This window comes from Musa acuminata, chromosome BXJ2-4, assembly GCF_036884655.1.
Source record: "Musa acuminata AAA Group cultivar baxijiao chromosome BXJ2-4, Cavendish_Baxijiao_AAA, whole genome shotgun sequence".
NCBI classification, from domain to species: Eukaryota; Viridiplantae; Streptophyta; class Magnoliopsida; order Zingiberales; family Musaceae; genus Musa; species Musa acuminata.
The window spans coordinates 43349645-43373908 of record NC_088341.1 but is presented as its reverse complement, the minus strand read 5'-3'; the positions used below and the strand labels follow the sequence as shown (position 1 = coordinate 43373908).

Below are 24264 nucleotides of genomic sequence, written 5' to 3'. Positions count from 1 at the left end.
CACTATAAAAGAAGAAGAAGTAGAGTGTCTTCTGAAAATTTTATTTTCAAATAAATCACCTAATATAAATTATATGATAATATCATTTTTAAAATAACTAACATAGAAGTTAGAACAATGATAACATATACATATATGTTTATTTATTATATATTATATAAAAATATTCGGAATGATTGTATATATATATATATATATATATATATATATATATATATATATATATATATATATATATATATATATATGCTTATGCAGAATATATACGTTGTAATAAAAATTAAAAGAAAAGATGTGTATTTTGTGAAATAATTGTAAATATATGTGTAATTTTCCCATGTCACTTTATGACGACAGCGGCTGGATCATGAAATATGTATCGAGCCTGGAACCGTTTCCGGCCCGTCAGGCCGGGCTGAGTTGAACCCAAGAAAGATCTGATTTGGAATTCCACAGTCCCGCCCTTTGACCAATCCAAGCCTCCTTCAAACGACTCCCTCCCCCTCACTAGTAGCGACCACCACCGCCTCCGATTTCTCCTCTCATCTCGGTCGCCGTTCCGGGAGATGGAGGGGTTCGAGGAGAACTACGAGCGCGGCAGCCGAATCCCCCACACCTTCCGCGCGACCAAACCCTTCTTCCTCCTCGCTTGCAAGCGATCCAGCGACGCGCTCTTTCCTCCTCCCTCCTCCAAGTCCTCGACGCCCTCCCTTTGATCTGGTTTTGTTCTGCCCCGTTTTCCTTGATTCGCCCGCTGACGTATCTATTTTCCCCTCTTCGTCTTCCTCAGGTGTCCTCGAAGGGTTCCGCTATCCGAGATCAAGAATGGGTGTTCGACGCCCCCGATGAACCCCACACCTCGGAGTTGTCATCGAGGTTCGATCGTTTCTCCGTCTAGCAGCGTGATCGACGAGGATTTCGATGAGGCTTTCCTGCGGGACGTAGACGCCCTCTGCGAAGAGAGGTCCACGGCCAAGAAGGAGAGGCCGAGCGAGGAGAACGGGAAAGCTTCCTGGAGGCGTGTGGTGGATAGCTGCGAGGAGTTGGATTTGGACCTGCAGGGAAGTCTCAATAGGGATGCCGGCGATTGGCCCATGCAGCAGCACAAGTACTGGGATTATTTGAAATCCCTTAACCATGCACAGAGGGAAGCGGCTTGCAGCGACGTCTCTGTCCCGTTGATGATCGTAGCAGGACCTGGAAGTGGAAAGGTGTCTTTCTTCGCCCTCAACCATTTCGCACGTACACTTTTTTCTTCCTCACAATTTTTATGGATGTGATTATTCAGACGTCAACAATGGTTGGGCGGGTGTTGACACTGCTCAAAGAGGTATATTGACTCTAACACTGACAATTGTTTAGATGGATTTGGTACGATATTTTTCAACACATACATTTGCTTTGTTTGCTATTGGAAAACTCTCTGTGTTCTCTAGGGGATTGGCCCTTCGAACATTCTTGCAATGACATTCACCACTGCTGCTGCATCGGAGATGAGGGATCGGATACGAGCAGTGGCTGGAAAAGAGGTCGCAACAGACCTTGAAATTAGCACGTTCCACTCGTTTTGTTTGCAGCTCTGCAGGAGACATGCAGAAAAGTGTGTAGCTCCATTTCTAATTGTAGAAATAAATGCCTTTATCTTGTGAAGAATGCTGTCATCGATCTTGATTTTGAGGATAGTGTGCTTGTTTCCTGTATCTGATACTGGAACATTGCTAAGCCTTTCTTTGTATCTGATACAAAGTGTGTAGCCTTACTTTGTATCTAATTTACTGATAAGTGGGGTTTGGCACTGGGTGAAGGACAGGCAACATTGATTACTCTAATGTTTTTGTAGATTGGAGATATTGTTCCAAGTTTTTTTATTTGAAAAAGAAAAAGTCACATTTTATATTTATGATGAGGCTTTAGTCACAAAAGACTCCTACGGTTTAGATGAATTCAAAAACTTCCTCTTTCAAAGGAACATATAAACACCTTTCATCTAGAAATAATTGTGGTTTATATGCATTTGCATTTATATGTACATGCTTGTGTATGGTTTGTATTTTTGCATCCTATGTTGTGTTTTTTAATACACAATATTTTATAAGAGGACATATTTGCTTGTCAATAAAATGCAATGATAAATCTAACAATTAGTATTTAAATCTTTTAAATCTTAAAATCATATTTCTATTTCATTTAAATAGTCTTTGTTTCTATTTTGTGTTATAACGAGAACCTTGTCATCCATTTTGTTCTATCTTCTAAGTAAGGGCTAATTACATATAAATTCTTGTAATTAGCTACTTTTAGCATCTTAGTCCTTATACTTTCAAAGGTTACATTGGGATTCCTATACTTACGAAAGTAAAACATTTAATCTCGTTTCCCCTCATATCGTTGATGCTACTGATAGAAATACTGCATGTGCTTAGTAATAAACTAAAGTGAGATAGGGTCAGCATGTGCTCAGTAGTAAACCTTATGATATTTCCGTCAGTTGAGTCGACGACGTGAGGAGAAACATGTTTAAATATTTCACTTTCATAAGTATAGGGATCATAATGTAACTTTTGAAAGTATAGGGATCGAGATGTTAAAGATAGTTAATTACAGGGGATAATATCTAATTATCCCTTTGAGTAATTAGTTAATACTAATTATTCTTTCATAAGTTTTAATAAAAGTCAACCTTGAAGTTTGTACATGATTATCAATTTCTGTTCTTTCGGTAAAGAAGTTTATATTAACAACCAAGTATTTAATCTTGGGTAGGGAAGGGTATCAATGCACATGTATCCACTTCTGAAATGTACTTATTCGACTCCTAATTCAACTCATCCTTAAATTTCTTGGAACCTTATGCATGGGAAGATGAAGGTCCAGATTTATAATTACATTCATGGTTGTAAATGGTGTAGAGCCCAAACAGTCCACTGCTATGAGCTCAATCAACAAGCATAGTTATGCACATTTTTGTTGAATTGTTGCTGATTAGTATTTCCTACAATCCACTGAATATATAATAAATATACTAGCTTCTAGTTTTATGTATGGATTACATTCTTTGATTGTAAGCATCTGACTAAAACTAGCTTGAGATTTGATGAAGAATGATATGTTTTCTGCATTTTATGTGCTATAAACTTTTAAACAATTTATCTGCACTAACTTGAAGAGACCTCAAAAGGGAGTTCTTTTGCTACCAATGTTGCCAAAATGATCTACCTAGGCTCTTAGTTGAGCCACAACACATAGAACTACTTGATTTAGGCAATAATATAACAATTCTATTCCGGATGTTGTTAAAAATTTTCTTTTCCTATTATATTTTTGGACCAATTATTGCATTACAGGAAATACTGAATAGTGATGCTTCAATGTTTACACTTTTTCTCCTGTCTGATGTATGATGTATCATAGGTTGGGCCGCACCCCTGAGTTCTTAATATATGGACCAGGGCAACAAAGGCGGGCTGTTATTGAGGCCTTGCGTATAATGGAGAATGATCAAAACAGTGCACAAGAAACTACAGTTCAGAAGTTTGAAGATCTTCCTAGTACTGATATTGCCAAATCTTTAAAGGAAAAGTCAAAAAAGTGGCTAAAGTTTGTTACACAGGTACACTTTTAGTATCTTATAATTGATTTTTTAATTTTTAATATGGAAAAATCATGTTTCACTTACTATGTTGCTACAGAATTTGTCTTAATGTTGTTATTAGATGGATGGACTCTAGATTGGCTAAAAAACTTTTGAAAATGAAGCCTGATCAATTGCCTTCTTCGCTTATGAACTTTGTTAGTTCTCTTTTACAAACTCTCTGAATTTAGTGTTTTTGTCACTTTCTGGATTTTTATGAACTTAATTTATGTTCTTTCCAGACTACTATAGTTTAACTTATAAATCTGAAAAAAGAAACTAAGTAGTGAATAGGGGCATTATAAGTATGCAATTGCAGTAGGTTTCTTGTGTAATTATTTGATATTGTGTTGTTGATTGTTAGGTTGATTCATATATTGACTGTATACGTTGGCCTTGAGTAATTTATCTACTATGAAGCCTAGTTCATTTTTGTTTTATTAAGTTCTAAATTGTACATCCCTTTTACTTAGGAAATATTTTGTGGGTACAAACTCTGACATGCAATGGAACTTAATTGTTGTACATGATTGACATGCTCGATATACTATGGCTTAGCAATTAGCTTTCAATTGGTTACTGCAAGCAATTATTGCCACTTTCAAATGTGGTGCCAGCCTGCCAGGTAGGATTAGGTTGGTGCATCCCAAGTGTGCATCCGATGGCCAGTGTTTTATTTTGTATTGTGATGGCTTCATATGTACAAGCATAATAAATAGCCAAATCAGCCTGAGCCATGCAGCACATATGGTTCCTTGGATTGTACTGCTTAGTATATTAAGGCATCAAGTCCTGGTCTGAAGCTGTTAAGATGAATGTCGATAAGGCATTTCTTTTAATGTGAACAGTGACTGTGTTTTCAGAAGCTTGCTTTCTCGTGAACCATGCTGTGTTGAATTGTTGTTGCATATATGTCACCATTTGTTAAAAATATATCACACAACATTACAAATATCTTATGCTTTTTGGCCTGTTGAATGTACCAATTTCATAGTGTGAAATTTGGTTGTGAAGCATTTTCAGAGGCAGACTGCAAAGAACACTTTCAAAGCATATGTCAGTGCATTTACATTGTGCAATGCATACCCACATATATGTTCTATTGGCAGGCTAAGGCTTCTGGCAGAGCAACTGAAGAATGTGATAAGATTGGTGATGAAATTGGAGTAAGCTAGTGACCTTTCCCGTTGAACAACTATTCATACCAATTATGATAGTAATGGTTCATCTTATCCTGTTTGATCTGGACCAGGCTATGATCCTCAGACACTATGATGAAATTCTTACCTCTTGCAATGCTTTGGACTATCATGATTTTATTAGCTCTTCTGTAAAGCTACTCACTGATTTTCCTGAAGGTTATTATCAGCATTCTCTCTTTATGTCATCCGGTCATTCTTAAGGCTGATTTTATTTGTCGCAATTAACTTATTCTTTTAAATATCTAGTGTACAATGAGTGCTTGAACACTTGGAAGGCCATAGTTATAGATGAGTTTCAAGATACAAGTTCGATGCAGTATCATCTTTTAAGAATTCTAGCTTCTCATAATCGTGTGACGATTGTAGGTGATGAAGATCAGGTGTGCAGTTGTTAATTTCATTTTCTTTAACTGTTTCTCCTCTCTCTTTGATGCAGTTGCTTTTTTCCTCTATTCTAAAAGTTATGATCCGCTAAAGCCAGATACTTATATTGCTTCACATTTCTGAAATTTCAGTCTATATTCAGTTTCAATGGTGCTGATGTTTGTGGTTTTGACTCCTTCCGGAAAGATTTTCCCACTCACAGAGAGGTCCTTGATTGGCTGAATATTTCCTCTAAGTTTCAACTTTCAACTTCTTTATAATGAGCACTAGAATTTGACATATATCTCAAGCTCTTAACTCTGCATTTCTGCTATAAATAATTGCAGATTAGATTAAACAAGAATTACCGATCTACCCGGTGCATAGTTGAGGCAGCATCAGCTGTTATACTGAATAACAATAAACGTTGCCATATTAAGCAAGTTGAGACTGATAATTCCACTGGGAGCAAGGTACCCCTATCAAAGTTATCTGAAGACTTTATAAATCTCTTCTCCTTACACAAAGCTCATAATCATCTACTGTTTTAATTGTGCTTCTTAACAATATACAGATTATTGTTATGGAATGCCACAATGAAGAGGCACAATGTGCTTTTGTTGCTGATAAAATTTTAGAAATTGCATCAGATGGCCAGAATGCTGACTGTTCCTTTGGCAATGTTGCAATACTTTATCGGAGACAAGTAAGTATTTGTGTGACATTACATCTTAAATTTGTTCCTTTTAATTGCATCTGTTATTCTGTCTCATGCAGGTTTCTGGTAGAGCATTTCAGATGTGCTTTCGCAACAGGAAAATACCCTTTAATTCTCATGGGGTGGCCTTTTATCGGAAAAAGGTTTATGCTTGTCCTCCAATTCCCAATGTTGTTGCCTTTTAATGCTTTCTATCTAGCCTGTGTTGGTTGTGCCTTGGTTTATGTGGCACTTGTTTTGCATCTGGTAATTGCTTGTCCCATCATGAGATATATTGCAGGAAAGTGATCAAAGAATGTTTTTCTCGAGTACCTTACTGTCCTTTAAACTTGCCCTACTTTTGGGTTGTTTTATGAATCGTGATTTCTCCATCTAATAAACTTCTCTTTGTATAGGCATGATATGCATTTTTTATATTTATAGCCTGGCTTGAGGATGCTGGTTTTCTGAAGTTCTGATTAACTACAAGCTAATCTAGCTGGTTACATTAATTATGCTGAATATCACTCTACAATTAGAATTTTTTTATAAAATGCTAAGGGTTGACCTTCTGCACCCCTAGAGGTACTTCAGATAAATTTTACATAACAGCATGATGATTGACAATGTCCATTGTGGCTCTAATTTGATTAGGAACTGGTCTGTTATAAATGAGCAACTCTTAAATTCACAACATTACGTGGAATTAGAGCTAGCTAAGGCTGCAATCTGTTGTTGCTCTTGGAGCACTTTATATTTTGATTTGGAGTGAATATGCCTTTGAACCCAGGTTTTTTCTATAGAAATAAATGCCAGTTTGATTTTACTCTTGCTATGTTTATACAATCAAGCAACAGTTGTGACGATGTTTTAGGGGTAAAGATTGCCTATGCTTCATGTAGTGTCATGCATTTGTGGATATAACATCATGGTTGCTCAATATCAGGTTTCCTTATGTTAGTCAATCATTAATTTTGGAATTGTTTTAGCAAAAATTTGATTGAAGTAGACTTTCTCATATCGACTTTATTTAGTTTTCTTATTTTTGTAATTGTCTACTAGAAACTAGATTCCAGTCAAATATCTTCTTTGAGCAGTTTTTGCTACTTAAAAGAGTTTTTGATTGGCCTTTCTCTCTCTCTAACACCCTATTCATGACTTTTTAAAAACCATTATTAATCTTTTCTCTCCTCTGTGGTAGGCCATATTTGTTAGTTTTAACTTTGATCTGTTTGACAGTTTAACTTTGTCTCTATATCAGGTTTACATCAGGTCCAATTTCTGATTAATTACAGTGCTAACTAAATAATAGTTTATCTTTTATATCGTAGTTCTTTTGTTGATACTTTGGTCCAATCTGAAATTTATTTGGAATTTCAGTTTATTTTTGGTGAAACATAAGATAGGGTGAGCCTTGGTCCTATGGTGAGGTTCCTGCTTTATGGGTTGGGTGACCTGAGTTTGACATGGAAACTACCTTTTGGCTTACAAAGGGAAGATGGTGCCTGTTGACCCTCCCTAGGCCATGTATTTGTGGCAGCCTCGTGGACTGGGCTATCCCACAAGTTATTTCACTAGGACCTTTACTGATTTCAGCTGTAAGTTCTTTAATTTTGTGGTTTCAACTAAAACATCAGTATGCAGTCTTCATGTAGCAACTTGTAAGGGCTTGTGATGTTTGCCTTTTGTTTTGCATGTCTGTATGATCTTCTTGTAATACATGAGACAGTTTCTCAAGGCAATAATTACTCTCAAGCTTTTTGATACATTTAAGTGGTATCTAAAATGTCACCTAGTTAGAGCATGTAGCAGACAAATGCTGTTAGTGGAAACTTGAATAAGAAATCATTGCATTCACATGACATATATATGGTTCCAATCAGAAACCAAGGGATTATGTCAGCCATGTGAGGTCTGTAATTTGTTGTGAACAAGTCTTGTGTTTCCTGGTTATACTGCAATGACATCTCATCTTGTCAAGCTTTCTTCCTCTGAAATAGATTGTTCAGTATCATCATTGATCAATTAAAATTTAACCTTCTGCTTTATAGGTTCCTTTGAAGGTGATGCACCGAATTGCTTTTATGCTTTAATAGTAGAATTTTTCATAGCACTGCAATTTGAGTTGACAAAATGCTTTGTATATCACAGGTAATAAAGGCTATTATGGCAATACTCAGAACCACATTTCCTGACTGTGATGATGGTCCATTTCGCCAAGCCTTCAAGGCACTTTTACCTGGTGATAAAGAAGAAAAGAAAATGGTGCTCATTTTTGCTTCTCATCTATGACCGTCTTAACTCTTAAGGCACTCTAATTCTCCAATCTGGCTGCAACTTGGTGGTTCCATCCTTCCAATCTGACCTGATTATAGTGTTACATGTCACAAAAATTTCAAGACATTAAGACTTCGGAGCATTTGCCAGGCTATGATGAAGGCTGATTTTTTCAAGTCTTTAAAATACTAGGGAAAATAAAAGATGCGGTTGTATTTTAATTTGATTTTAATATCATATAATGTTCTTTAGATATAAGTATATGTTTCAATATATGATGAATATATTAATTTTGCGTTGATTGGAATGGATGAAAATTTAGTGACATTTTGTTTTGGATGTAAGGTTCACTCCTTCATGTGTTATATTGGGCCATGTTTCTGTACGCATCCCACAAACACTTTGAAATTTGTCTCTCTTAAAACATGAAATATTTTGGTTCCTTTGAAAAGTTTGATTTTATTTGATATTACTTGTATGTTACATATTTAAAAATTATTTTATTGAAGTTTTTATATTTGATCCAGCAATTGCCTTGCCTTTGTTATAACCTCACTAGCTGCGACATTGCCCCAAGTGCAAAGATGAATTTTTTTAATATTTGTCAGTGTCCTAAATTATGGAGATTTGACCATAGACACAGCTGTTCTGCTGTTCTGCATGCACCCACCAAGCTGCATTGTGTCTGAGATATGCAATGTGTACATGCACATTGTTTGCATGGGTCCATATATAGCTGACATGGTTTTGGTAGGTATGACATCTCAACATACATATATCTAACTATGACATGATGCATAATTGACTTGAATGGTTTGGTTATGGTTGAGAGAATTTTTTGTGCAATTAGATGGGTTTTGGGTAGAGTTGGGACTTGGGACAACAATTTGGTCAGATTTGGTTTGTTTTTCAACCAATCCAAGTTGGATCCCAATTTTAAATTTGTATTTCGTTCGCATTGTTAGTTCAAAAAGTCATCGGCTGATGACTATTGTTGTGGCTTACAGGTTGTTGATTATGTTGAAAGGATTTCCTCAGCAAGGAAATGTAGCTTCCAAACAGCTGCAAACGACATCTTTCATGCAAAGGTTTCGGGTACCTTCAAAAGGTTTGTTGTTCAAGAAACTTTTATTTGGTATCTAAACAGACAGCATGTGTATATTTGAAGTATGGCATGCAATAGTTATCACCATATGCTATTTTCTAGTAAAGTTCCACTGACTCCTGTACTCTAGAATCTCTTAACTTCATTCTAACTCTTATGCTGCTGCTTGTCCAATGAGTATTGGATACCATTGGTATTGAAAAGAAAACTAAATTTATTGGATTTTAACCGAGAACATTAATTTTTTGTAAGGCTGAGTTTGTCTTTTGAAGGGCTTCACAATTTGATAATTGATATTAAGGTAAGACTACTCATAGGCTTGTAACTTGGAATCCTCACTTTAGACTTTTGGTATGATTGATAGTGGGATTCGTCTCGTTTGATCCTGCTTTCAATATATTTTATTTTCCCATCTATATCTACTAGAAAAAAGTTTCTTTCAATAAGAAAATGATTTATTAATTGTATTAAGTAGCCTTGTTCTGTTGACATAACCATCATGTTCGTAACCCACAGAGCTACAACACCAAACAATGCTCATCTTCTCTGATCTTGTGGTAAAGAATCTTATCAATAGTAATGATCTCTTTGGTAATTAATTATACTTTATAAAAATATGGTGAAACTACATATGAATTTTTTGTACCTGTTATTTAAATTAATTTATGGCTTGCATATAATTTCTACTACTATCATTTCTTCATCTTCGGAAAGCCACAGGAAAGTCGAGACTGTCATGACTTGTGTTATGTGAATGTTTCTATTTATGTTAATACTTTTGTATATGTGAATTTCTATAACTCACTAATAGGTCTCAGCTTACTCAAGGACGGAAAGTCTTGTCTGCATTAGATATGCTATCCAAACTTGTAAGAAGAGTAAGTGATGGTCTTGCCTCAGTTGCTGAATTAAATTTCCGTACGACTTTTTTTTTTCAGTATGACTACTATAAACCTGTCATGATCTGACATAAGGTCAAAATTAGTGATGTTATGATGAATACGTATTTCATATGAGTGTTATGTTTCTCCACATAAACGCTATACCAATTGAATTTTGTAAGTTATTAAGTGGGAGGTTCAGGAATTAGCTGTTTAAATTGATAAATGATAAGATATTCATATATGAGAAATTTGCTTATAATTGAGATGCTTATAATGTGTATTTTAAAATTTTGTATTGTTAGCAAAAAACATTGGTTCAACTTTATTGTATGTTTATCCTAATTGTAACATTTAGCTTATTTACTTCAGTACACATCACACTTGCATTTTACATAAGATTGTTAACAAATATTTTTGTGATGACACACATCTTTCTATTGACTTATTTTGCTTCATTGGCATATAATTTTATGGTTTTCCATCTCATTTATGCTTTAAAATGAATGTACCCCTTTTTTTTGCATTATAGTCTAGGATGTTTCTTTAAGTTTATGCAATAACAAAAGGTAGTGATCTTTACATCTGCTGTGCATACAAGTTCTTATTTTATCTATTTCTTTGAGTACATTCTTTCTCATTTAATTGGGAAATCTAAAGAGAACTAGTGGTAGCTTGTTTTATCATCTAAATTTTTATATCCTTAAAATTATTATATAAGATAATTATATGACTCAATACAATTTTAACTTAGAAGTTCTGTTTTCTGTTGATTTTGTTAGGAACCATCAATTTCAATGGTCATCACTTCTGCAGCAAATATGTTACCTCAGGTTCAGTATAAGTTCTATGTCCAAACAAAGAACTTAGGTTCTATTTTGCCCTGAATTTATTTTTCCCTCATCTAATGTTGAAAAGAATTTGATGTTCATTTAATTTGGAAGAGAGATCTAAGCAACTTCTTGTCCTGTGCTTGTAGATTGCATTTTATAATTTTTAGCAGTGATTCTATGTACCTCTGTAATTTGTATATCAAATATGATCTGGATAGTGTCACTACGATACAAAAGATAGAATGATTGTTAGGTTATCAAGTTGAAGCTTTTCACTGTATTTGGAAAATTGTCGTACAAATCTTTATCATTCTGGAACAAGGATTTCAGACATGAATGTGTGGTGCAATGGTAAGGTTGATTTTTTCAGGGGTCTCCTTTTTCAGACAGAAATTTTTGGATATTGTCTATATAACCATTAATGTAAAATATCTAACTATAATATGGATAGGACTTGTTTGCCATGGTAAGGTTGATTTTTTCAGGGGTCTCCTTTTTTAGGTTGTTCTTTTTAATCTGGAGATGTAAGAGAGATAACTGGAAGGATGTGAACAAATATGCCACGGGTGAAATGTGGTTGCTAGAGTAGAAAGCAACACATGAACTTAATTGGGAGAGATGCTTAAGTCCACTTGTGAAGCAAGTAGGTATAAATTAATTTCAGTTTATGTTGATAAGACTAGAAACTGTACAAGACAATTATTTAGTACCTAAATTGATCATGTGACTTGTTTGCCTTTATAACTAGTGTTGCTTATGCTGAAATGGTACTTGTTGAAGAATGCAAATAATGTGATAAGAACTCCCAACACTTGGGGGTTGGATTGTTTTGGATAAAAATGGTTTTTTAAGAAACATTATAAATACCTTAACTTTTAAAGCCACAAAGTTTGAACACTTTCAGCTGCTGCAAGATCTGGATTCTTTTTAAAAACATGATTTATTATATTCTGGTTGGTTATTTTGGCTTGACTTAAATTATAAATTAAGAAGTCATGTCTTTAACTATATTAATGTAAATTTAACAAAGATTAGTCAGAAAAGAAGAGATAAATGACTACAAATCAAAGAGAACAAGAATAGATCATGGAGAAGTTATTGGAGGTATTTCTTTGTACCAATTCAACAATCTGATTTGGTTTTGTTTGATATGGCTTCACACAAGCAGTTATTGTGTGATAGAATCTAATACCTTCTGTACAACTGATCAATAGGAACTTGTAATGGGTGCGGTGACCTCTTTGCATTATATGCACCAGCATTTAAATACTTGCTAAACATTCTTTTGCTGATTTTATTTTGTGTTGATACATGTAAAATTTTGCCAATATTTGTAGTTCAGACTTTTTATTTTAGGTAAATTAGCGCAGACCAATGCAATTTTTTTGTCTTTTTGTACAAACTCTTTGCTTGTTAAGATTGTGAAGTGTGAACCATTCTGCAGTTTATCCATGTTCATTTGTTAATTTTGGCTGCATCTTTGCTTTGAGCCTTTCTATTTATGGGGAGGTTATTTGTTATATCTTCTTACTTGACAATTTTTTCTCAATAGGCATTATGAGAGTATGTTGCTCGTAGTGTCTCTAACTCAGCAACAAAACATATTTCAGATTGAGATTTGAAATATTCAGAATGATGTTAGTCATAGAAATGTTGTATATGCAAGCAGTGGAACTTGTATGTTAAAAGAAGAAATTAATAGGTCAAATGTTACAAGATTGTATTGGATTTGGATACATAATGTGCCAGGTTTAGCTCATTTCTTAAAAAAGGGTGACACTGTGGATAAAGAAGTGTATCCTTCAGGTTTACTCCATTACTTGACATGAAAAATAATAAGTGTGAGCAAGACAGTGAAATTTTGGAGTGAGATATCAAACTGACATTTGTAGGAAGTTCTCTATTTTCATAACTTGTTGGATTGAGAATATTCTTTGAGGTTATGACCAAATCTTGACAAATGCATACATCAAAATATAATGAAAAAAAATTCAGGCTATGAAAAAAATTCAATGGTCATCTTGATATGATAAATTTCTTTTTATCCATCTAGCGCCTCATGAAATCCCTGTTGTTTCTATTATTGTACTGATTTCATTCTTTTCTTCAAAGCGTTTGTTGATGATTTCTCTTTGGAGCTTAGTGCATGATTCCATGTAGCTTGAACATGAAACATTTTTTTGGCACAACACATTATTGCATTGTATATTTTAGAATATCTTGACCCTTTGACTATGATATTGATAATATCTGCTTACCTTAGTTGGGCATTAACCAGGGGTAATTCACTAAAACATTTGTCATCATCAATTGGATCTTTGTTCCAGTTACTGATTCCTGCTTGGCAAACTAAAATTTCTACATTGATTTTGTTGTTTGATGATTTGTTTTCTAATTTAATTATATGGGTACTTTATAAATAAGCACATATACAAACCCATGGAAACATGCTTATAGAATATGTTATCCAGGTTGCAAATTGTCTCTATGTTTCTGCTGACTATCTTCTTATCCTTACGTTTGCAGAAATATCTTCTTGAAAAACGTGCTGTAGTCGATGTAGAAGGAGGGAAGTTGCTGAATGAGGACAATGATCTAAGATCTGTATGCCAATGCTACATGCTAGTCACTTACTTTACATTTTATGAGTACATAAAAATAATGGCTATAGCTCAGCATTCTCATCCTTTTTGCCTCGGGGTCAAGCTTTTACCCTTTCTATAAAGTATAAAACTTTGTTGGATATGTGGATGCCACTGTTTGGATGTTGCACTACTGTGCATTTTGGTGGTGCATTGTGATATTTCACATAATCTGCTGTGCTGACCACTTCAATTCTTGCTGACAGGCTATTATGCATACCATTTTATGCAAGAAACTGAACAGAGAAATCTTCAAATGTTTTCTTTTCCAGTGACAACTATTTTTTGTTCCCATCATGATCATCAAATATTGGTGGCACCAAGATGGATGAAAGTATTTTCTTTTGGCTGGACTGAATGTAGAGGGCTGCACATATGCTTCTATGTCTTTGTTGTTAGTTTACTGTTTAACAAAATGCTCAAACATGGCTATGAACTTTGAGTCTATGACCTTGAAATATGCCAACCCTGTAGAATGTGAAGATCCAAAAAAAGCTGATAAATTGATAACCAAACTGGACTGCAATATACTTGCACAACCCAGAATTTACATCATATTCTTAACTGTCTTTTTGTACATATGCAGGTAGTTCAGTATTTAATGGATGATGTGTCGGATTTCTTGTCCATGCATTTCACTAACAAAGGCGTTCAAAAATTGAGTAAAGAAGAAGGTTGTGGGAGCATTCTGAAGTCCTTTATTGACTTCATAACCATGAGGGAAACTGAAAACTTTCGCTTCCGAAGGCAAGAAAATAAAAACTCAGTAACTTTGACTACTATTCATCAGGTTCTTTTTCTGTAACCAACAATATCATTTTCTGCTCATTGTTGTAATGATAAGCATGCAACTGAACATACTTTTCTCTTCTTCAGTCAAAAGGTCTAGAATGGGATGTAGTTTTCATTGTGAAGGTATGTTACCACATGAGCAATTTTGATACAATTACCATTTTCATTTATCTTTAAAGTTTTTCATTCATGTTATGTCAATTTATACCAATATATTTTGTATCAGTTGCTTTAGTTGGTTTCAGATTACTAGAACTTTGACTGTGCTTTTTTATTGAGTGACTGCCACACACGTGTCTCACATACACATATATTTGTAAGTTTTGTTGCAGGAAGTGTCACTGAGTTTTTTTGGCTTGTTAATTGTGTAACTTAAGAAAAGTAAGAGTTGGAGACTATATTTAATATTCTTATAGTTTGATGGCTTGGGAAAATGTATCTTTTGTTTGCTTGCAGTGCACAACCAAAATATGGTGTGGCATGTAAAGTCCTGCAATAAGCATTTTAACTACATGCAACCTCTGAAAAGCTATACATTAATGTACCTGTATTGCTTGAAACTTCTAATGCTAATGTTTGTTTATTTGTATTATTAACAAGAAAAATGCATATTTCGTGGTAGAACTTATCAGGGTTCTCAATTTCGATGTGCACCGCTCGGTACGGGTGGTACGTACTGATATAAGAGGATACCGGTATGTGGACCATCCTCTACTAGGCGGTACCAATATTTTGTCTCTATATCAGGCGATATGGGATTTGTACCAGGTGGTAACGGTCGAAATCCGACAGTTACCGAGGCATACCGGATGGTGCACCCCGATGTACTGCCGGTATGCCTTGGTACGTACTCTACCGGCATGGACCGAAATTGAGAACCTTGGAATTTATTGCAGTTCTGTTCATTTGATGTTCTTAGAAGTTGAAGCTGTTAACCTTAAAAGCACTATTTGGTTATTTGTGCATAAAGGTCTCCTGTTAATGGAATTTATTCTTGCTTTTTAGCCAAAACGATTACATTTAAAAAACTGTAGTAATTTTTTTTTGTCTTCCTAGGATAAAATACTTTACAAAGAAAATCAGTTATAATACCCAGAGGCAAGTATCTGGTACTCTTGACATTTTTCATACCATCTGAGGCGGTATGATCTCTGATTATCAAATTTCTTGCATGCTGGAGGTGTGATACATGAAATTGGTTTATAATATAATCAAAACCTCACTCAAGTACCTTTGTTGCTTTAATTTTATTGTGCAATGGATTTGCATTCTAACCCATCCTTGTGTGTACCTTGTAGGTTGTTCAGTGAAGTCATGACTAGAAGGCTAGTCACAGAGTTGCCAAATTGGAAGGCATCAAAATTATGTAGATAGTTTGTTCATTGTTGTTTATGTAATTACCCAAAACCAAAAATACTATCTTAGTAAAGTTGAAAATGACAAAGAAATTATGTATGAATGACTGTTTGACCTTGTGTGTCTCATGCCTATTATGATTGACCTTATTTTGTGCTGATGACTAATTGTTGTTAGGCACTGTGCTGTTCTGTTTTCAGACTGGTGAAAATGACCAATAGTCAAATGGTTGTAGTTCTCTCCTTTCTTTTCACCCACTCGAGTCACGGTTTAGAGCATCAAACATGCTACTTCCAGTAAATTTATATACTTAATTTCCGAAGCTGCTTGATTCGTGCATATCTGCACCAAGATATGTGAATGGTCATAATTGTTGATGTTTAGAAATTCTTTGATACCCAGGCTTTTTTCTTTTATATCATGTTCCTTGCCAAGTTTATATTTTGTTTATCACATTCTACATGCATTCCTCAATTTGACAACTCATTGACTTTAGGCAAATGACAATGAGATTCCTTTGCTTCATGAGTATAATGGCATTGTCCATGGTGGGACCACTCTTGAGGTGAGCCTACAAATATAAAGTTCTTTTGGCTGCTTCTTCATTGTACACCACTCTGTTCATTGCTCTGCATGCTTTATGAAATATAATAGGAGGAACGAAGGCTTCTATATGTTGCAATGACTCGTGCTAGGAAGAAGTTGTATGTTGTGTACATCATTATGGATTCCAACTGGCAGGTAATGATATATTGCATTGTAATATCATATAGATATATTGTATTGTAATATCATATTCCCTAAGTTGTAGGTCTGCTGATGTTTCACTTGTCATTTTCAGTTGTTGCAACCTTCACGATTCCTCAAAGAAATTCCAGGCCACCTTCTTGAGATACAGGTGCATTCTTCAGTTGACAGTTTCACACTTATGATGTTGCTTTGACATTATGCTTGCATTCTAGTATTTTTATAATTTTGTTTTATTATCTTTTCCTTGAATAAAACTTCATGTTCTTTTATATTGGAATCTCGTTATTTTCTTTTGTTGTTTCACCTCATTCTCAGGATGATTTTGAATACTTGAAATTCTTGACAAAAGTTATAATTACTGAATACAACTATTTATCATGTCCAGTTATAAGAATGGCTATACCATTGTGTTGTAATTACAACATCTTGATTAGTCCCACGTTGGAAGTAGATAGAATTAAGATTGACTTATAAGGGCCTGATTGACGTATTATTATCAACTGTAGCTTAAGTATTTTGGTCAATGATTTTGGCTTAGCGAAGTTAACATGCCAATTATTTAATTAGGCTGGGTCGTGGCAATTGGTATCAAAGTCGAAATAGTATTAGGGCATGGTGAGGGCACAAGTAGGAAAGGACTACTTGTGGACAAGGTCAAAGAACACGTGACAGTATGGAGCCACCACTAGGCTATGCCTAACATGTATCATACTATGGTTTGATTTCAAGCCCTTAAGCGGGGGAGATTGTAACACCCTGATTAATCCCATATCGAAAGTGGACAAGACCAAGGTCTTCAATTTCGAATAATACCGTCCATACCGGGCAGTGTGTATTTGTGTATATATATATGTGTGACGTCGCCTCGCGTGGGGAGAAGAGAGGTGACGTCGCATATTTTTTTTCCTTATATATATATATATATATATGTATGTATATATATGTATGTATATATTATTATATGTATGTATGTATATATATGTACCGAGCAGTATACCGAAATATACCTCTCGGTATATACAGTATCGTATTGTACCGAGCAAATCTCGAAACTTCGGTATAGTACGATATTTTAATCCTTAGACAAGATTGAGGTTGACTTATGGGTTTGAAAGGTATATTGCTATCAACTTCAACTTTAGCATTTTGGCTAATGGTTTGGACTAAACGAAGATAATAGGCCAGTTTCTCATCAAGCCGGGTCATTGCGGTAATGCATGTCAATGTCCTGTGGTTGGATGCCAACAAGTGCTATGGGTCGTTAAGTGTCAGTCTAGCCTGGTTATGGTTAAATCCAGCTGTTACTAACAATTTGTTATTCTGCAACTCACTTTGGTTTGAAGTGGTTCCATTTCAATTGAACATTGGTTTTCATTTTACTTGTGTAGCAAAAAGAACTTTATATAAGTGCAACTAAGTTTGTACCTAAACAATTTGTTCTCTTTCTGATCTTTTAACTGTTGACTGATTTTTGAGTTAAATAATATTCTTATTAGTTTAATACTTATAACTTCTTAAAAGCCATTTTCATTTGTTTTGCTCGATTTTTTAGGGTGAGGCAATCTCCAAAGACCTGGCAATTTCTAGTAGAAACATTTCTAATTCATTGGGATACGAAATTTCACATGAAACAATTCATGAAAATGGTAGGACTCCTGATGATATTTCAGAAAGTGTTGAAGGATTCTCTGAGATATGCCTTGGCAACCAATTTCTGAAGAGGTACTTATAATTTAATCATGTTTTTTTTATAGTTAGCATATTTTCTAATAATTACCGTATCATTCTTGTGAATGGACTTTTCATACTGCTAATAATATCATTAGCAGGTTCAACTTGGAAGAGAGATCCATTGTCTCTAGTTTATTCCATCAATGGGCAAAAAGACCTGCATTTCATCATCCAAACCGGTTGCTTGACAAGGTGCTTTTTGGAGTATTTTTCCTGACTTCTACACCTTTTTATTCTACTCGTTATAGTTTGTTCTGGGGTAAAGTTGAGAAGGTTTTATGTTATAATTTCAGAATCTCCTGGAAATAATTCATGTCCTAGAAAAGTAAATTGTTGATAGTAGTCACAAAATTAAATTCACATTTACCAGACTGCAACTTAACAGCAAATCAACTTTGGAAGAAGAAAAAGCATAGATGCAATGCAACTTAATAAACTAGAATACTTCATAAGTTGAATTGAGATGCTGGTTTGGTGAAGATCAGTACATGCCATATTGTTTGGTTATCCTTATTGCCATTGTACCAATACCAATAAATATCATGTTCAAGGATATTCAATATATATGTTTTCCATTGTCCCTTGACAGAATTCTGCTATGGATACTGATCTTGGTAGTTAAATCTTGCCATGGAAAATTTTAGAGATAATAGAAGTGAGGTGGAGAAATGATACGGAAAGAAGAACGAAAATGATAGAACAGAAAAAGAGGGCAATGGAATAAATTATAGCAGGCATCGATTCTTTTCTTCGTCAGAACACTCTTTTTTTTAAGTTACTGATCCCTCATTGGCAACAAGCTCGTGCATTTGAACCTCCTAAAAGAAAAATACATTTGGCCCTTGGGCCCAATCTGATTATGAAGGCTGTAACAAGTAAATTAAATCTGCAACAATATATGCTTGTTTTTCTTTGAAAAATTTATGCAAAACAAGTAATATGTGCCAGAAATTGGCCTGAGCTACTCTTCGACACTATGGCATGATTGATACTAAATAATTATAGTATTAAAGTACCATAACTGTCAATCATCTGATATCATCTATCTCTACTTTATAATGCAAATTTTATCCACACCTTGTGTTACTGGCTTTACAAAATGTTACCTTAGTGATTGTTTACTTGTTATCATGGAGGGCATAATTACAGCAAATCAGTATCATGCAAAGTTTGTTGACACTCTTTCTCTCTCTATCTCTCTTTTTCTTGTGATCACAGATTGGTTTTGTCGTTGATGAACGCTTAAGGAACAAGACATACAAACACAAGGTTTAATTTTATTCTCTATGCCCAGATATCCGTATGTCTGATTGTTGTTGCTTGTACCACCTTCTTCTGTCCTATGATGTTTCTCTGAATGGTGCCCATCATGCACATGATATTTAGTGTTTGGTTGCTTTTTTACCTCTGTCAGCCTATAACTCACGTGCTGTTTCTGTTGTTCCAAGTTTACACATTGGAGTTTCAGGAAGATGGCATTTTCTGTAGCAGAGTCATATACTTGTTTTCTTCAATTTTTGGTGTACTCTAAAAAGATAGTCTGCTGTTTTTTGCCTTTTGACTAATTTAGAAACATGTAAGAATCCACTTAGTGTGCCTTTTTGCTGGTCCTCAGTGCCTATTTATTTGCTTTGCCATTATATTTAAAATAACAGATCTCCAGTATCCTTTAGTTTTTTGAAATGTTTATCTCAAATTTCTGTTTTCCTGTCACCTTTTAGTTGTTTAAGTTATTAATTTCATAGCACCATTGTCTTGCATCTTTCTTGTTTCCAGCATTCATCTCAAAGCTTTCATCCATGCTGCATGGCTTTTTTTGTTTGATGCCTGTTTATTGTAAAGTACCCTGGGATGTATTAATTAAATCTTATCTTGCATATTTATCTTCATAACTTTTTTTATTGCATAATTGCCATGACAAATTTAATATAAAGATCCTCTAGATATACCCTTCTTGTTAACATTTATCCAAAAAATTAATTTGATCAAAATTAGCCATGGTTATCAGGTAGTCTGAATGAAATAATATTAAAAATATGAAATACCTAAATGTCCATAAAGTTTATACCTTCAAAATGGGGCTTGGGAAGTGCATTGATGTTACTATATTCATTAAATCAATGTATGTTATTTGTAAGGTCATCCATACAAGTTCGGTTTTGTGACAACTTATATACTGAACTTAGATTTGGAGGAATAAATATGAAAGTCACTAAATTTGGAGGGATATACATGTTTATATATGCAATTTTGCCATTAAATAATGCAACTGATTGTGTATTGATGAAAGAATGAAGATTAAGGAATTTTGACATTACAATTTTGCTAGCTGAATATTCATGTTTTAATTATTTTTTCTACTTATAATATAAAATGAGTTTGCAAAAGAAGCATTGAGTAAACTAGATCTAACATGGTTGATGGGAGCCATAGATGACAAGCGTTTCTATAAAAGCTTCGACTTCACTGTCCGGCTGAAAATAGAGTTGATCAACCAGATTTTGAGAACATCCGACTGTGGTATCAATACTGCAAGTTATGCCTAAAGAATGCCCATTATAGGATTTACTACAAAAACGATAAAACCGTAAGTCTCAATTATTTGGGGTCAACTATATGGATCTTTTGTTGTCATTGAGATTTGTGAAAAAGCATATGCTTAGTTAAGTTCAGAATTCAAAATCATTACAAGATTTACTGATTTATAATATTGAGTTGAATGTCAAGGGCTCTGAGGTTTTCACAGACTATGTGAACTGATTAGTTTTGCAATTGATAGAAATCATTTGTTATGCAGCCTTTAATTAGGTAAATTAATTGAGATAAAAAAAAGAAAGTTTCTGGTTTAATGGTGAGAAAATGAATTTCAAAACAAACAGAAACATATGAAGCTTTCATACAAAACTTATTGGATGGTTGGCTGGCAGATGGATTGGTAGTCCATGTAGATAAATAGATTTGTGTGTGAACATATCTCTTGTGTTCAAATTTTATATACAGTAGAATTTACGAAGTATCAGCCGAAAAAAAGCTAATATCCCTGTTGGAACTATTATATGTTGCTACACTACAACAACAAGAAGCTGTTGTTTCTACCCATGTTGGACTCTGGAATTGCTTTTAGTTATATTTATTCTTGCTGTCTTCCATTAATTGCTTTTATTTTCCAGGATGTTATGCGAATTCTCAAATCTTGCTTGAAGGGTGATGAAACACTCCAATATGCTCAATATGTAAGTTTTTGCCAAGATTAATTCACTTTTGCTTTCAAAATATTGACGAAAGATTTAAAATAGAAGTCCATGATAATTGTCTCTCTCTTTTTTTTCAGGTTATTAAGTGGGAACAAATACCTGTTGGGCTACGTGCACATTTAAATAGAGAAAAACAGGTCAGTATGCATGAATACTGCAGAACAGATTATTGTCTATCCGGTTATATTGGTCCATGAACACCTATGCATTCATATTAAGTGTTCATATGGTTCTTTGGGACTATAGCAAATGCTTGATTGCTTTTCCTCTGCATTTGCTACATGAAGATACTGTCTTGCTTGTATCCTGTCAACAGGAGGCTTTGGTTGCAGTTGTGGCTAAAGCTGCAAACCGATTTTGAGGTGTTTCTTGAGATTTCCAGTTTGTAATGCATGCTCAATAAAAAATAGTGATAATCTGGGAAAAAGCAGCATGATCTTTACCCTTTTCTTTATTTTGAATGAACATGCATATTCATTCACTTTCCACACCGTATGGATGTTGTTAACAAATGAATGAGAATTGAGATTGGATGAGATGATACTATGGAATCAGTAGGATTGTTTGGATTGGACTAACATGATCAGATTGATCCAAGAAAATAATTTAAGAATTATAAATTATAAAAAACTTTAAAATGCAAAACCCTAGAATAAGTTAAAACCAAATATTTGATCACAAAAATAGTTTTGCTAGGGGATTCTCTTATCTCTTATTTTTGTAAGGTATCAGTCCTTAAAAAGAACATATGAAACTAAAATGTAAAAGTTAAGAAACTCCCAAAAATAAAAATGAAAATAATACTGTGCAATATATCGTTATGACTATTTTATAATTTTTATAAAAAATAATTATCATATTGTATAAAGATAATATTATGGTAAATAAATGGAATATATTATCCAAAACATATCAAATTGAGGCCACTAAGATTTTAGATAAACTATGAATCCTATGATGTCTTAAATTCTTTTGTGATATGGCATTGTGTTGTGTTTTACTCTGGTGCTCTCTTAAAACTTGTAGAGTTGTGGAATAGTCAAAATTTATTTATCTAGCTTCTATTATCATTAGCAAAGAAATTACCCTAATTGAGACTCTCATGCGTGATTGCACATAGCACACAAATTTTGTCATTTTTATGCTAATTACGGCTCTATGAAAATAATTTTGTACATTACTTTATATATCTTGTTATTCTTTTGGTTATCTATTAAAGTCTATCAACAGAGGAAGCTTCTAAACTGGTTTCCAAAGCAATAAAAATTCCAAGATTTTATTTGAGATAATAACTGGCATCAATTTGCTATCAGGAACATTTCCAAAAACAAAGAATCGAGAACTCTATGGGATCATCCAAAGCTACATCTAAACAGGTTATGACTTCTGTTTTATAAGATATCTTGTTTGCTGATGAATTTTTGTTTGTCACGGGATAGATTGAAAGATTTACTATTAGCAATTCAATTTTCATGACCTCAAGTTCCTTACATTCTTTTTCCCTTTTGATATGTAAATATGACTCTTTAGCCAACTAATATGTCGTTCTCTTCTCCCATGCAGATCTCTTATCTGCAGAATCTGGGATGCACAATTAATCCTACTTCACGTCTTCATGCATCACGTTTGATCGAACAGTATAGGTCCTTGTGAAAGGCTGCATTCTTTGAAGTTTGTAAGGTGAAGCCTAAACAGAAAAAAAGGTAAAGCATAAATTACTTATAGTGCAACAAATTAAACCAACATGGTTGCTGTTCGTCACGTCCAGCTTAATGCAGGAGATGATCCAGCTAGTCAATTCAACAAGAAAAATGTAACAGGCTTCTTTTATGGTGTTTGTATGGACTAATTTAACCGGTATTCCCGGACGAAATAGATTTATGGTGGGTTCTCATTTCTCGAATTTATAAAGCTATTCTTTCCGTTCTTAAGCATATTATTTATATTTTATATACTCTTGTGGGTTGATGAACTTTTGAACCAGAGTATTTAGAACTCTGGTTGATTAATGTTGAGGATGTCAATATCTTTATATTTTGGTCGGTGATGCTGCTTCTACCTATTAAGTCCATGCAGCTGTTGATTTTGTCATATGTGTTGTATAATGAATTTTCCTAAATAGATATTTTTATACTATATCAGTCTTTACATGCATGAAGATACCCCAAGTTGAGCGTAATTTTTGTCTGCATTTTTACCTAAAGATTCCTTTCGTGTCCTCGGTTTGTATTTTTGTTTCCTTCCACAAACAAAACTAGATGCTGAGAATGTGGATTACAGGATCTGGTTGTGGTTGAAATAGCATTTTCATTGTAAATTCTATCATCCTGTGAATTAAATCGGCTGTATTATATGGCTAATTTGGGAATGCTCTTGCCTCGTTCTTCCAGGATGACATGGCATCATATGGAATTGCTTCGAACTTGCAACCGCGGAGAGGAGCAGAGGAGCACACCACCACCATTCGTTGGACGCCCTCCAGTAGAAGGTCTTGGTCGATCTGGTGGCGTGCTGACTTCATGACCAACCCGAAGAAACCAGCAGAGACTCAAAGATCTAATGTCTACAGAAACTGGGAAATAAACCATCAAAGTAAGTTAAGGTGGGAGGCTCGGTCATTGCCATCTTCTGCAAGTGTGATGAAGCTTATAAACCAGAGATTCCTTTAACAGTGCCAAAATTTATGGGCTAGGAAGATAGCCCAGTTGGTGAAGATATCTTTGCTCCCGTCATGGTGTTGTGGTGGGGAT

General features: G+C 34.4%; 1 protein-coding gene across 3 annotated transcripts; it reads left to right on the top strand.

Moving 5' to 3' along the window:
* Nucleotides 1-436: 436 nt before the first annotated feature.
* Nucleotides 437-24042, top strand: LOC135611070 (ATP-dependent DNA helicase SRS2-like protein At4g25120). 3 transcript variants are annotated; one of them, XM_065106362.1, is made up of 31 exons: nucleotides 437-694; nucleotides 791-1211; nucleotides 1289-1330; nucleotides 1437-1600; nucleotides 3412-3610; nucleotides 4741-4797; nucleotides 4884-4989; nucleotides 5080-5213; nucleotides 5349-5423; nucleotides 5544-5669; nucleotides 5771-5902; nucleotides 5974-6057; nucleotides 8045-8158; nucleotides 9178-9278; nucleotides 10087-10153; nucleotides 10939-10989; nucleotides 13516-13593; nucleotides 14218-14421; nucleotides 14508-14546; nucleotides 16276-16344; nucleotides 16434-16520; nucleotides 16621-16677; nucleotides 18082-18251; nucleotides 18359-18452; nucleotides 19479-19529; nucleotides 21431-21493; nucleotides 21592-21651; nucleotides 22828-22890; nucleotides 23078-23217; nucleotides 23293-23397; nucleotides 23905-24042. In XM_065106362.1, the coding sequence occupies exons 1-29, from the start codon at nucleotides 567-569 to the stop codon at nucleotides 23165-23167; spliced, it is 3126 nt and encodes a 1041-aa protein (XP_064962434.1). In that variant the 5' UTR covers nucleotides 437-566; the 3' UTR covers nucleotides 23168-23217; nucleotides 23293-23397; nucleotides 23905-24042. The 3 variants fall into 3 exon arrangements, with proteins under 3 accessions (XP_064962434.1, XP_064962432.1, XP_064962433.1); XM_065106360.1 differs by having other exon boundaries at nucleotides 18356-18452; XM_065106361.1 differs by lacking the exon at nucleotides 23293-23397 and having other exon boundaries at nucleotides 18356-18452; nucleotides 23905-24038.
* The last annotated feature ends 222 nt before the right edge of the window (nucleotides 24043-24264 follow it).